Below are 16,431 nucleotides of genomic sequence, written 5' to 3' on the forward strand. Positions count from 1 at the left end.
TTTTGAAAGTTTGTGGTGCTATTGTTTATAGACCACTAGAGGACATACATGGGTATGGGTCTCTCTGTTTTGAAAGTTTGTGGTGCTATTGTTTATAGACCACTAGAGAACGTACAAAAGGTATGGGTCTCTCTGTTATGAAAGTTTGTGGTGCTATTGTTTATAGACCACTAGAGGACATACATGGGTATGGGTCTCTGTTTTGAAAGTTTGTGGTGCTATTGTTTATAGACCACTAGAGAACGTACAAAAGGTATGGGTCTCTCTGTTTTAAATTTTTGTGGTGCTAATGTGTTTAGGCCACTTAGAGAACATGCAAAATGTATGGGTCTCTGTTTTTATTTACAGGTTGTCGCTTATGAGAGCACTTGGAGCCACTGTCGTTACGACGGTGTATTACATTTTGAGTTTTATCTATATACGTGTTAAGTCTGAAGGTATCTAGTTCTGTTATAAGTATTTGCTTTTTAATACACCTTGTCTATGGCCGCTTGAGTGCACGCTTGCGTCCATGGCACTGGTAATGGTAAAATAGAGATGAAGGTCATTTTTCGTTCCCCTGCATAAGATATACGCTTCAGACTATAACGCGAAACTAGGTTGATTGCTAACAAGTTTCCTTTATGTTCCTGAGACAGCGCTAAGGCGATGTTGAGTAGATTTCAAGGGATGAAGCAAGCAGGTTGGTTGGATCTGATGTTACTTGCTAGTGGTAGAAGTCATGCTGCGGTCGAGGACGCCGCACTGTCAGGAACGGCCGTGTTATAAATTAATTCCCAACTGGCAACCCGAACCCAGTGGGTGTTTATAAAAATGAGCTGAACAGCGGATTTGACACACTTTCCGTTGGGCTCTCGGACGTAACGGTCGTTTTGGTTGTGCTTAGTTGTGTTAATAATTATTTTGAGTCGATTATTATTTTATTGTTGAAAGTAGACATATACAGTCATTTTGTAAGGAATAAAACTTTTCTAGGTTAAATTTAAAATCGTTAAGAGTATTTTTAATTGTTTTTACATCTTTCACACTCTAAACATTTGTGTATCCATAGAATAGGCTTATACATAGAACGTTATTAATTGTACTTGAATAATTTGTTTGTTATATTGTTGTATAAGCTGTTTGGAAACTAATAAAATAAAATTAAATAAAATAAAATAAAACAAAAAACTGACAGCTCAACATTATTTACAGATGATAGAGAAAGGCGAGCTTGAAGGAGACCTGATGGCTATATTCAGTAGATTACGAAATACCGAACAATTCTGGAAAAAACCCAGAAGCGATGTTATATGCATGACTCGTCATTACGGACCGGCTACTTGGTTTTTAACAATCAGTCCCTCTGAATGGAGGTGGACGGAGCTGGGGGATTATATTAAACTAATCAATGGACCAGATGCAAAAAGCAAAAGTACCAGTGAGTTAGTAGCAATGGATCCAGTTTCAGCGTCACGATTTATTGACATAAAATTCAAATCAATGTTAGAGTTTCTAACATCACCTGAGGCACCTTTAGGTGAAATTGAACATTATTTCTGGCGCCGTGAATACCAATCGAGAGGTTTACAGCATTTCCATTTAATGCTTTGGGTAAAAAATGCTCCATTACTGCAAGATTCATCATTTGAAGAAGTGGCAAAGTTTATTAATAAATACGTTACGTGTTCTATACCAGATAAAAATCTGTCACCAATATTATACGATCGTGTTACTAATTATCAGACGCATACACATAACTCATACTGTTTACGAAAGAAAAAAATAAAATCTAGTTTTACAACTGTATGCAGATTTGGATTTCCTCGGCCAGTAACTGAATCTCTAACCATTAAGAGTGTGGCAGAATCAATAGCGGCTAGAAAAACTTTAACATCTAATAGACTTTACAATATACCTCGCAAAGATGAATCTCGTTACATTAACGACTACAATCCAGCAATCCTTTTGGCTTGGAACGGCAACATGGATTTACAGTATGTTGGAGAAAAAACGGCTGTACTAAATTATTATATCACCAAATACACAACTAAGAGTGAAAAAAGTCATGCAGTAGATACTTTTGACAACATAAATTCTACCAAATCTCTTGTTAGTAGACTTTATAATGTTGGTCTCAGAGCACTCAATAACAGAGAATGTGGTGCACTTGAAGCCAGTGATACACTGTTGGGAATATCTCTTTTTGGTACCGATGCGCAGACTACAATCCGGTGGCTCGATGTCAATACATTCCGCAATCGAAGAGTAAAAACTATAAAAGAGATAAATCAACTCGAATCAGATTCTACTGATATCTTTTTTGAATCGTGGGTTGACAATTATTATCCTCAACGGCCTCAGGATTTAGAAAATATGAATTTGTATGATTTCGCTCGGTGGTATGATATAGTTACGCCTCCACTATCTCCAGTATCAGCTGCACAGGTATATAAATTATCATCAAACAAATATTTAAAGAAACGACAGCGACCTTATTTAATAAATCACTATACTTACGATGTAAATAAGCAACCGGAAAAGTACTATTTTTCGCTATTGTTATTATTCTATCCATGGAGAGATATAACTGTTCTAAAATCTGGTCAGGGAACTTACACTGAAGCCTTTAATATTTTAAAAGATCAAATTAAGGATGGACTGGATTACGGAGAAATGCAGACAGAATTCTTAAATAATATAGATAAAGCCTTTGAAATGATTGAAGAAAAAGTAGCAGAAATTGAAAGAAATCAACAGGATGATGACCAGGAAGATGACGGTCTAGAGAATCCCTTGGATTTTGTGCCTATAGAAGCTGTAAATGCAATGGAAGATCTCAGAAATGCTAAAGATTTCATATCAGAAGATGAGCTCGAACAAATGATAAACGGTCTAAATGTAGATCAGAAACGTATTTTCAATACAATTTGCAAAACTTTACTGGATAAAACCCGACTTTTAAGACTATTTGTAAGTGGGACGGGCGGGACAGGGAAAAGCTATTTAATTAATACAATCAAAAGTTGGGTTAAGACAAAAATGAACAAATTAGTCGCAGTAGCTGCACCAACTGGCATTGCTGCCTTCAATATAAATGGACTTACAATACACAGACTCCTGCAGCTGCCAGTAGAACATGGGAACTGTCCTAAGTACACTTCTTTGACGGATCAGGTACTAAAAGTTTTAAGAAGTGATTTAAATAATATAGTTCTCTTAATCATTGATGAGGTCTCTATGATTTCAAATGTAACACTAATGTTCATACATCTTCGTTTGGCAGAAATATTTGATACTGGTGATATTGAAGACGGCTGGTTTGGTAAGATTAATATAGTATTATTTGGAGATTTGCTCCAGCTGCCACCGGTGAGACAACTTTCACCGTTTGAAAATATAAAGTCGTCTGATGTCCCAAAATTGTTAGGTTCCCTAAGCGCACCAAATTTATGGAAAGAACTATTTTCTTATGACGAACTAACAGTAAATATGAGGCAAAAAAACGACCATCTTTTCGGTGAAATGTTAAATCGTTTAAGATTGGGTGTAGTTACTAATCAAGACATTAACATATTATCTAATCGACTCCTTAAATTATCTTCAATAAATCAAAATGACCGTCTCAAAGAAATTATAAAATGTTTTAAATTGATGCCCGATAACACTGTTTGCTTATTTCCAACTAAAAATATGTGTCTTCTGTTTAATAACGCAATGTTAGAAAGTATCGATCGACCAGAAATTAAACTTTATTCTATAGATGAAATTGATTGCCCTCGTTTCTTAAACAAACGAGCAAGGGAAGTCTTGAAAAAGTACGAGGACGATTCTTCACTTACCGCAGGCTTAGAAAATGTAGTTAATATTAAAATAGGTGCACGGGTGATGTTACGTAGAAACATTGACGTAAGTAAAGGTTTAGTAAACGGCTCTATTGGAATAATAGAAAAAATAAACTGGGACGTCGACAGCAACAATACTGCACGTAAAATTGTCATAAAATTTAATCACAACATAACTTACGAGCTAGAGCGTGTCAAGACTAAGTTCCAGATATTAAGTAATGCATATGTTCACCGAGAACAATTCCCTATTTGCTTGGCATATGCTATTACCATTCACAAATCACAAGGCCTTAGTCTTGACAGTGCTCTTCTTGATATCGGCTGTTCAGTATTTTGCAAAGGGCAGGCTTATGTTGCACTATCTAGAGTTAAAACTCTAGATGGGGTACATATTCTAAATTTAGATCCCAGTCAAATTAAAGCACAAGAGAGCGCTATAGTGGAGTACAATCGCTTGCGGACGATGTATCGTCCTGACTTAGCTAGACTTAGCATAAGCAGAAAACGAGTTAAAAAAATTGCAGATAATGAATGGGCAATGCGCGCTGACATTTCTAACGTACAGGAAAATATAGAAAATAATATTAAAAAAACCATACAGCGAAAACGCAAGAAAAAATAAAAAAGAATCGTTTATAAAAAGCATTAAATACATAAATTAAATCAAATTTGCAAAGTAATTTTCTGTACAAAAAGTAATGATATCCCAACAAAAACATAAATGTAAAAATTGGAGCCAAGTTCAACCGTCGACTTGCCGAAAAAAGAATTGAGATCTAAATGTGTGCCAAGTTCTGTAGACAGTCCAGAAATTTAAATTTACTAAGATGTATAAAATTCTTAGGTGAACTGAAAACTCAATTGTTTTATTTTCCCTTATAGAACAATGTTTATTCAAAATATGATTTTTTTTTTTAATTTTAATAAAAGAATTATTTGCACATAGCAAACAACTAATGACCTACTGAACCTCATAATTTGACTTGGCTAGTTTTTACAAGTTTCTAAAATAATAACGTTCAATATCAGCAATTTGAGAAGATATTATATAGATAAACAGTACCTAAAAACTAGCCTGGTTAAATTATGAGGTTCAGTAGGTCATTAGTTGTTTGCTATGTGCAAATAATTCTTTTATTAAAATTAAAAAAAAAAATCATATTTTGAATAAACATTGTTCTATAAGGGAAAATAAAACAATTGAGTTTTCAGTTCACCTAAGAATTTTATACATCTTAGTAAATTTAAATTTCTGGACTGTCTACAGAACTTGGCACACATTTAGATCTCAATTCTTTTTTCGGCAAGTCGACGGTTGAACTTGGCTCCAATTTTTACATTTATGTTTTTGTTGGGATATATAATTACAGATATTGCACTGCTAAATATTATTTACGTGGACACTTTATTTTTGGATGTTCTTAATTGTATATTATACCATTTAACTAAGTAATGCATTCGCATTGGGATGAACAATCTGATTAGAAAATAATGAGGACAACATATACATAGTTTTGATTTTAATTCAACAGATACAATTAATATGTACAATCTTTCTGAAATATTGTTTCCTTCTGGGATTTCAATGTAGATTTACATCCGTAAACGGAACAGTTTTTGCGCGTCATAATAGAATATGTAAGTACCTATGTATAATAAAATTATTACACAAAAAATACGACTGCGTCGTCCTTTCGCGATAGTTAATGCAAACTCAGCGTGATTGCATTAAGCGGCCCGCGTCGCCCGACCCCCCGCCAGTTCCCCTCCGTTTCTCTGCACAAGTACATTCGTCGCCATACTGTAGGATGGTAATACTGTGATACAGTACTGTAACAAAGGGTCACTTGAGATGATACGCTCCGAATACGTCTTATTGTGACGAAATAAAAGAAAATTATATTTGCATTTTATTATGAAATTGTGTATTTACAATAATTATTTCACTGACAGTGTTGTTGAAGACCTGTGTTCTTATAAATATAGATTTAAAAAAAAACACGTATAAATACGATGAAATTAATGTGTCATCACCAAGGTCATCACCGATCCTTGATAAGTACAATAGCCAATAGGTAGGTCTTAACTCTTAACTCTTAACATGGTCTTACTTAAAATTATTTAATTACATAATAATATTATGTTCATTTAACTATAGTGGGTATAAATCAAATCTAAGGAAGTCGGTATTATATTAAAAAATATAATTTTAACGGCTGAATTGATTACGGAGGACCTACTCCATTTTTTTAAAGTTGGTTAACATTACAGGATGTAGCTAAAAAGCGTTTTAATTTGAGAGCTAAACAGGCTTCATTAATTCATCATATTAATAAAGAAAATATATTTTTTATGCGTATTTTAAATGCAATGCAATTAATTGAAGTCTCCTTAAAAACATATTAACAAAGGTTGTTTTGATAAATAAATCGCTGTCAAAAGTTATTCAATCTTATCTAGTACCTAGTTCGAATACTGTCACATAGATGTCACTGTAACAAATTACAAAATGTACTAAAACTACACATGAGGATTAAAATAATAAAAATGGCTATTCTGGCACTCAGGTCTCAGGAATAATTTAGGTGAAATTATTTTCAACATCAGTTAGAATATTTTAATAGATAGGTGATATCACAGACTAATAATAATATTATACTACGTATACAAGAGTCGTTTTCAAAATAATTGTACATTACTACAAAATGTTTGTCCCCCTAAAAAATCTTCGAAAAAAATATGGTTACGACTGAAATAAATCATTGTTAACGTTTTACAGACTAAACTTAATCATACTGCATATCATTTCTGATAAAAAGCAATGAATTGCGATTCAAATTCTTACATAAATTTAATGTGAAAATAAAGTAACAAAAAAAGCTCCATACATTTTTTTATTGTCCCCTATGTGGACGACAATGAAAACCAATATTTTTATCAGAATTTTTGTATGAAACTTCCTATTTTTTTGTATCATAATTAAAAAGCAATGTTTGAAGTGTTATATCTGATAGATTAAACTATTTAAATTACCTTAAATAAACGAAGAATTACATATTATATAAATGTCCCTATCAATCGTTACAATTTCGTGACACTGATTTATTGACATAATTAACCAACTTCTTGTATCACAAAGAAGAGGAATCTAACTCTAATCATTGGCAACACTGGTCATGTCACGAAAAGTAAGGTCACATTAACGCGCCGCCATTTTGTTCGTCGTCCAGACATGGAAGAAGTCCAGTAGTGTGCTGTGCAAAAAATTTAGTTACAATTTCCTAACGACGTATTCTCAACAAAAGTAAGTACATTTTGAAGAATTCACCTACCGCAATTGTAATATACTTAAATTATGACTAGAGTAATAGATTACACTTTCAATCTAATGGTAAATGTGATTATGTATTGTGTAAAAGTATTTCTTAGGTTATTTTTTACATGTTACTGACGAACAATTTCTTGACATTTACTGACGTCAGTAAATTGTAGACGGTAAAGCTGTGGTCTCATGTGTAAAGTATGAAAATAAGATATTAAAATGTGTGTTAAATTAATGTAACGAATAAAAATAAAGGAGAAAAACAATAAATCTCTCAAGATTATTTTCTTGTAACTACAGGCCAGACTTTTTTAAACCATGATGTAGGGTTATTAAAGTCGGGCTTAGGGACTTGACTTTTCCTGGGATCTGATAACTTTTTTATAGTGAAAGCGGATCAGTGAGTCTTGGCCTCCAATTTTACAAGTGGTTTCTGATGGGATAACGCTTGCCTTATTGCATTTAGTGTTGATCGCTTTTCCACCCACTCGAGTGATGCTTACTTTTGTTTTTATTTTTATTCAAAATACATATAAATTAACAGCTTTTTTTAGTTTCAGAATGCCGCTAACCGGTGCCGAACGGCAAAAAAATACATTGAAAAACTAAAAAAGCAAAACCCTGAAATATATGAAAAGAAAAGGAAAACACACCTCGAGAAAGTGAAACAAAGACAAAGAAAAATATCAGATCTTAATGACAGTGAAAAAGAAGCTCGAAGACAAAAATGGAAAGAAGCTAATGATAGAAGAAAAGAAAAGGAAAAGCAAACAGAGAATTATAAAAATTAATGTTTTGTTGATTAATTTGTAACTAAAAATATATATATTTTTTAACTAGTGACTTCTTACTTTTTTATCTATACTTATAATAAATCTGTAGAGAGGCCAATTCTGTACATGAAATATATTTAAAAAAAAAACTATGAAGGGGTGATAAGGGATCGCTACTGATGCCAAAAATGCAATCAGTAAAATTTTTGTCTGTCTGTCTGTCTGTCTGTCTGTCTGTCTGTCTGTCTGTCTGTATATTCGTTATAGAAACAAAAACTACACGACGGATTTTAACCAAATTTGGCACAATTATTCTTCATACTCCTGGGCAGGTTATAGTGAAAGAATCATGTAAATCGGTGTAGAAACACCAAAGTTATACATGAAATACGCTATATAGTCATCGCGCGTGAATACAGAATCATGCAGCCATAAGGATTATTTTTGTGTATCAGTTGCCGCGTTCGACGCGCTTCGCGGCGGGAGCTATAAAAAGGCGGCGGGTCTGCACCCGTTTCGCGTTGTCATGGCATCACGTGTGAACGGCTGAACCGATTTCGATAATTCTTTTCTATTATATTCCTTGAAGTACGAGGATGGTTTTTATGTAGAGAAAACGTAAATATGTACCACGGGCGAAGCCGGGGCGGACCGCTAGTATGTAATATTACCTTATTCTGAATACAGCCTTACTTTTACAACTTCCTGACATTTCCTAACGAAACAGTTTACTGACAATTTCGTGACGTACAAATATTTTGAAAATGACCCACAAGTGATATACTTACTACATAGATCTAACTTATGTAATTTTTGTATGCAATTTTTATATTGAAGAGTAAGATGATAATTTTAGTATGGTAAGAATTTAATTTATAATTATTCATGTTATTGTTACTGTTTTTATATTTCATCATGAATATAAAACTATTCCACTTACATTTTATGAAAAATCAGTTAGTCTTATTTGTATGATTGACTATTATATCTATACTAGTGATCCGCCCCGGCTTCGCCCGTGGTACATATTTCGCAATAAAAGGTAGCCTATGTCCTTTCTCGGGTATCGAAATATCTCCATTCCAAATTTCATGCAAATTGGTTCAGTAGTTTAGGCGTGATTGAGTAACAGACAGACAGATAGAGTTACTTTCACATTTATAATATTAGTATGGATAACAAGAACTTTATTTTAATTGAATATAAGTAGAACATTTTGTAAATTATGGTTTCTAGAGTGCAATTAATAAATTTATTAAACTCAAACTACCTTGGAACCACATTTCATCCAATTTGGTAAAGTAGTTTAGACAAGACAGATAGACCGATTGACAAACAAACAGTTACTTTCGAATTAATAATATTTTAGGGATTATACAATACATTAATATAAAAAAATAAACAAAATTGATTTAAATATGTACATTTAATACAATACTTGCCTATACAATAGATATTAGAAATAATTATTTAAAAATCCAGTACTTTATTCAATTAAAATTCATTATAACATTTTCTCTGGTTCGCTAGTAACTATAACGTCTTTTAACTCTACTCGCTGTTCAAATTTCTTCGATGTATCTATCCCATGTCGTCGCTTCATGTGTTTCTTAAAGTTAGACCCATTTGTGAAGTCTCGCTGGCAGAATAAACACTTATAAGGCTTAGCGCCTGTGTGCTGCCGTAGATGTAGGTTTAAACGAGTCTTGAACCTGAAGCTTTTGTTACAGTACTCACATACAAACGGCATTAAGTCTGTATGTACGATAGAATGCGATTTCAAGTGCCGTTTCACTCTAAAACTCTTTCCACACTGCTCACAGACAAACGGCTTGACTCCAGAGTGCAAACTTATGTGTGATGTTAAATTACCTCTTGCTCGGAATGCTAGCGGACAGTACGGGCATTTAAACGGCTTACTATCCTCGTGAGTAAGCATGTGCGTCCCCAATGTACCTTTTGTAAAGAACATTTTACCGCACACATGACATGAAAAGTCTCTTGTTCGTTCTTTATGCACTTGCCTATGCTGCTGTAGGTTGCTTCGCGATTTGAATTCCTTATTACAGTCTTTACATTTCAGATCGAATTCTATTTCACGCTGACTCGATAATCGTTTATGCCGTTTATTGTATAGAAGTGTGTGTTCTTGTAACTGTTCTGGTGTGTCGAACTCCGCGCCGCAGTTACGACATTTTGTTAAAAACACTCCGTTGTGAACTCTTGCTTTATGTATTTGAACATTGGACGTTAACGTGAAGAGATCGTTGCAGAACTCGCAGCAGTATCGCAGGTACTCCTTATGAGTGCGGACATGTTTGACGAATGCTTTAAATCGATGTACAACTTTATCACAGTCGAGGCATTTGTAGGCACAACATCGGTTGTGAATTTGTAACGAATGTACTTGTAGAGAGGCTATATTTTCGCACTGAGCGTCGCATTTCGCACACCTGCACATCTGATTGTCCCATGTTATGCTGTCTGGTAGAGGATCTATTGGTTTTTCATCAGCCAAACTCAATGAGTCCTCGTACTTTTTGTTCTTTCGTTTCAATCTCTTTCGTTTCGCTGTTACGTCGAGTGGCACGTCGCTATCGGTGGAATTTGCACTGTCTATGTTATCACAGTCTACTCTTACCACTAATAGATCCTGATCACTGTCATGTTCGATTTTAACGTCCTCTTTACTTTGAACGTCATTACCATCAACAACTTCGATCTTAATCTCTTGTTTTAGCTGCTGGAACGCTTCCCAGTTCTCGTCTACTGGTCTTCCGATCAAGGACGGGGGGATACCTTCATTTTTTAATACAGAATCAGCGGAATTTAACGTTTGCTTTGAGGCAAATATAGCTGATAGTTTCAGCTGTGCGGTTCGCGCGTTGTGAAGGAAAAACCAAGTTCTTTCTAGCAGATCGAAGCAAGAGAAACATATCGTTTTAGGTAGTGTATTTGAAGATGAAACATCGATGTTTATCCATTGTAATTTAGTGGCCACTTTAGAACTAATTGCTACATCTTCGTCCGGTGATATCAATTGAGTTTTCGGCGTCGGTTCAGCACATAATCGACAATACGTGTCTTCCTCTTCACTCATTTTTATATCAAATCAAATGTAACAAATTATTAATACATAATGTTTATCTTTTTTCCGAAAAAACACAGAAAAATATTTCTAGGACTGTCACACTTTGACATTTAGACGCTATGGTGTTGTCAACTGTAAAAAATTGTAATCGAATAGTCATACCGTCATACCAAAAAATGTTTAAAAATTAATTAGAAAAACCGAGACATAAAAGTTATTTTTTTTTTGGATTTTAATAATAAATATTGTATAAAAATTATTTTGTCATGATATCTTGTATGTGTGATTTTTATATACAAGTTAATAGCCCGTTAATATAATGCCGGTCATTCATATTCGTATAATTAATAAGACACAAATGCATGGAAATATAATATTAGGTATGTCTATATTTCCGTGCACAAATGTGACACAAACCAACAAATTAGTGTAGGACAGTACATGTTTGTATTTATGCTTTTCTCAATGCTTTTTTTCATAGATGAGCTCAAACATTTGTATAATCAATGTACCTACACGTATCTTGCACACACACGTCATACTTTGCAAATGAGTGACCCGGGAAGGCAAAGCAAATTTTTGAAGTGAAACTTCTTCGGGGTTGGAAAAAAATTTAGTGTAACATTTTTTCGTTACGCGTGACATTTTTCCGTTACGCGCCATCTTTGATTCGACGTATTTCTGTAAAGTTGCATAAAGTAAATTATTTTTTGAAAAATAAGGTCATAAAGAAGTTTCACTTCTTACGTGTGTACACTTATAGTACACGCACACATTTTTTTATGACCAATTGGTGTAGTTGTAGAAATGTATTCTTTTGTTCTTTAAATTTTTAGAGGAGACGCAGCATTGATATAATATTATCATGACATTTTTTAAGTTTGTTTGTTTGTGTGTTTGGACGCGGTAATCTCAGGAACTACACGTCCGATATGAAAAATTCTTTCACTAGTATACTAGGACTAGATAGTCCATTTATCGAGAAAGGCTATATAGGTATCATCACGCTTAGGCCAATAGGAGCGGAGTATTGGGAATAAAACCACGGGGCACAGATAGTGGAAAAAAATACGTATTACTTACACAGTTTTTATTTTAATATCTTCACGTTCACACATAACTTTGTTTTGTTGCGAATAAACTTGTCACCTCCATGATATCGGCCAGGTGGTTCAGATTTTGTTTCGTGACTTGATTTTTAAGGAGTTAAATCTGAATCCTTTGATTTTTAAACGATGGTTTTTTTTTAAACCTTATATCCGAAAATACCGTTAGTGTTATATATAATCCGAAAATAGGTACGTTAAGTATGTAATGTCTTATTAGAAATTGGGCCAATTTATTAATTTTCTAATATACCTACTAGCTGTGCCCGCAGTTGGTCATAGCGTTTTGATATAATATTATAGCCTTCCTCGAAAAATCGGCTATCTAACACCGAAAGAATTTTACAAATTGGACCAGTAGTTAATGATCATTTTATACAACTACAGAATTTCTAGCTTGCTTCGAAAGAAACTGCATTCAAAACTGGTGGCAAATTAATTATGAATTTCTATGTAATAAGTTTACGGGCATCAAGAAGAAGCATAAATATTTTATTTTCTTGTATTTGTTTTTGGAATAATGGAATATTATTAAGAAATGAAAGACTTCCTAACGGATTCTAGACGCGAATTATTCATTTATTATTAACCCGAATCTTCGAACAGTTAACAGCGAGCGTGGTCACGGGGTGACTGAGTATAATTATAATGAATAAATCGCGCTAAAAATCCGTTAAAGTCTTTAATTTCTATATTACTACTATCAAAAGAACCCTTACCCCTCTTTTATGTAGACCTGGAGCCAAAACCAAACAATAAGGATATATTCAAACTGAAATTCTTAAACCACATGAAAGTATCTTTTGAACCACCATATAAAAAAAGAGAAATCCTGCAGTGCAAAAGATGTCAAAGATTTGGACATTCAAAAAATCATTGTTATCGACCATTCAGATGTGTCAAATGTGGGCAAGACCATCCAACCACTAGTTGTACCAAAACAAGAGATACGGAAGCAACTTGTGCTAATTGCCAGCTAAAACATCCTGCTAGTTACAGGGGATGCATAAAGTATAAACAGTATAAAGAACACCTATTTAAAATACAACCAAAACAAACACATCAAAGTATGGATCCAACAAAACGTATTCCTGAAGGTGTTAAACCACAGCCAAAAACCTTTAAAACCTATAATAGAACTTCCACAACATATCTAGACATAACGAAAAACAAAACAGACAATAAAAATAACACAGACCAGCCAATTCAAATGCAACAACTTGGTGACATCTTAGAACAAATGTTTAACAGAATTCAAACCATGATGCTTAACATGGTAGACAACATGATGGATCGATTTATCCAGCTTATCAGCAGCCAAATAAACAAATCATCCTACCCTTAAAATAATCACATGGAATGCCAACGGACTAGTCGCACGGCGACTAGAGCTCGAACATTATCTCCTCACGAAAAACATAGATATAGCTTTAATATCAGAAACAAGGTTCACAACCAAAAGTTATGTCTCAGTTAAGGGCTATAATATTTATACCACCAATCATCCATCAGGAAATGCACATGGAGGAACGGCAGTTCTCGTAAAATCGAATATAAAACATTACCCACAGGAACCATTTTCCACTGACAAAATTCAAGCCACTCTTATTAAAGTTAATGATACAAGCTCGGACATCACACTAGCTGCAGTTTACTGTCCGCCCAAACACCAGATAACTAGAGAAGACTACAAAAACTTCTTTTGTACTCTTGGACATCGTTTTGTAACTGGAGGCGATTGGAACGCAAAACATCAGTTCTGGGGTTCTAGGTTAACAACAACTAGAGGGAGACAGCTTTACCAAGTAGTAAAGGATTTAAACCTTGAATGTTTGTCCGCTGGCGCACCCACCTACTGGCCAGCTGATAAACATAAAACACCTGACCTGCTGGATTTTTTCATATCCAAAAATATTGCCATTAACAATACAAATACCGAATCCGACGTGGATCTCTTGTCAGATCATTCTGCAGTTGTCCTCAATATATTATGTGGTAAGATCATTTTAATAGAAGTCCAATCTAAAATATACAACAGGAGCACTAACTGGGACAAATATCAGGACATAATCACGTCGAACATACAACTTAGGGTCCGAATGAAAACAATCGATGAGGTAGAACAAGCTATAGAAGCACTAAATCAATTAATTCATGAAGCAGCATACAAGTCCACATCCCATCATAAAACGAAACAAGTCAAAGAACATGTTTACCCATTGTCGATCAAAGACTGCATTAAGGAAAGACGTAAACTTCGCCAAATATGGCTAAACACTCACTATCCCAATGATAAGACCGCGTTCAATAAAGCCTCACAACGTCTGAAAACATTAATTAAAGAGTCGGTAAACGAGAATCTCCAATCGTATCTGGCTGGACTGACACATTCAAGTGACACGAATTATTCTTTGTGGAAGGCTACAAAATACCTAAAGCGTCCCAAGCAGCCAATAACTCCATTAAAAACACCTTTAGGATCCTGGGCTCGCTCTGACAGCGAAAAAGCTAACACTTTTGCTAATTACTTGCATAATGTTTTCGAACCGCATCCATGTAGTACCCGATGTCTTGGGAATGAAGTAGAAAATCACTTGAACTCACCTATGCAAATGTGCTTACCACTAAAACACGTGACAATTAGGGAGCTTAAGCGGGAAATCATGAAACTTTCAGAAGGTAAATGTCCTGGATATGATCTCATTGATGCTACCCTACTAAAAAATCTCCCAAAAAAGGGAATATTATTCTTACTCACTATTTTCAATGCATGCTTAAGATTATCCGTATACCCAAGCCAGTGGAAAATAGCACAGGTGATTATGATCCTGAAGCCAGGTAAACCAGCTCATGAAGTGTCTTCATATAGACCTATAAGTCTGCTTCCTGTTATTGGAAAATTAATGGAAAAGATTATCCTAAACAGAATGCAAGAACATTTAGCAAAGATAATACCAACTCATCAGTTCGGTTTTAGAGAAGGGCACGGCACCGTAGAGCAAGTACATCGGCTGGTGGATGTTATAGGTAGAGCGATGGAAAGTAAAAAATATTGCTGCGCAGTTTTTCTAGATATAAGCCAAGCGTTCGACAAAGTGTGGCATGACGGGCTTCTTTTCAAAATTAAAAAAATGCTCCCACATTCGTTCTTCCCACTACTAAATTCTTACCTGGCTAAAAGATGCTACGAAGTAAAATATAATTCTGATATATCAGATATGCATGAAATTAAGTCAGGAGTACCTCAAGGTAGCATACTTGGTCCCGTACTTTATCTTTTGTACACATCAGATATACCAACTGATCCCAACACCATTACTGCTACGTACGCAGATGATACGGCTATTCTAACTACAAACGAAAACCCTGATACTGCTTCAGTTAAACTACAATATCACCTTACCCGCATCGAAGAGTGGCTTGATAGATGGCGCATGAAGGCTAATACAGATAAATCAGTACAAGTAACTTTCACACTTAGAACGAAAACCTGTCCACCTGTCAAACTTATGAACAAAGAGATCCCACAATCAGATGACGCAAAATATCTGGGAATGCATCTTGACCGTCGTCTTACTTGGCGTAAACATATATGGACCAAACGCAAACAACTAGACTGTAAAGTACGTAGTATGTACTGGCTAATCGGACGTAAGTCAAAGTTGAATGATGCCAGTAAAATGGCTATCTATAAAGCTATTCTAAAACCAATCTGGACTTATGGCATTCAGCTCTGGGGAACAGCCAGCCATAGCAATATCGAAATTCTCGAAAGGTTCCAGAATAAAACTATGAGAACTATGTTCAACATCCCACCATACATTAGCAATAAATATATGAACTTAGATCTCAACCTGCACACAGTGAAGCAAGAAATAGAACTAAACAGCAAGAAATATCAAGGCAGATTGGGACACCATATAAATAAATTAGCTGCTGAACTGAAGGGAGGGGGCACTGTGAGATTTTCTCGCCTGAAGAGAAATAGCATACCCGATCTTGCGATAAGATTCGCAGACAAATGATGAGCTTTGCGTCACTGGATGCAAATCTCATTCTATAAACATATTTACAGATGAAAATCAGAGACCATATTAGATTATTGTTTACATAAACAGATGGCTAAGTTGCAGTATAGAAAAAGAAAAAAAAAAAAAAAAAATTCTATATTATATGAATACTATATGAATAAATATTTGAGATTCATTTTCAAATTTTCTTCTGATGTTTTGTGACAAAAATGTTAAAATGAAAATTATTATTCAGTCTTAGAACCTAAAACACGGAACTGGACAAGTACATAATACCTATA

At 34.5% G+C, this 16,431-nt stretch overlaps 2 protein-coding genes across 3 annotated transcripts in view; one reads left to right on the forward strand and one right to left on the reverse strand.

Annotated features, from left to right (window-relative positions):
* LOC149476386 (uncharacterized) overlaps positions 1 to 16,431 on the forward strand; it is a 244,529-nt gene that overhangs the window by 79,547 nt on the left and 148,551 nt on the right. The window lies entirely within an intron of this gene.
* Positions 9,330 to 11,103, reverse strand: LOC149476389 (uncharacterized). The gene has a single exon (XM_089712078.1). It carries the CDS (start codon positions 11,020 to 11,022, stop codon positions 9,427 to 9,429), a length of 1,596 nt encoding a protein of 531 aa, XP_089568204.1. The 5' UTR covers positions 11,023 to 11,103; the 3' UTR covers positions 9,330 to 9,426.

The sequence above is a fragment of the Colias philodice genome, chromosome 28, assembly GCF_061535455.1.
Source record: "Colias philodice isolate Cphi_HAF_F1 chromosome 28, ilColPhil1 Martin Lab GWU primary, whole genome shotgun sequence".
NCBI classification, from domain to species: Eukaryota; Metazoa; Arthropoda; class Insecta; order Lepidoptera; family Pieridae; genus Colias; species Colias philodice.

Excerpts from the sequence above, each read along its gene's own strand:
- LOC149476389 (XM_089712078.1), bottom strand. The coding sequence starts at position 11,022 with ATGAGTGAAGAGGAAGACACGTATTGTCGATTATGTGCTGAACCGACG.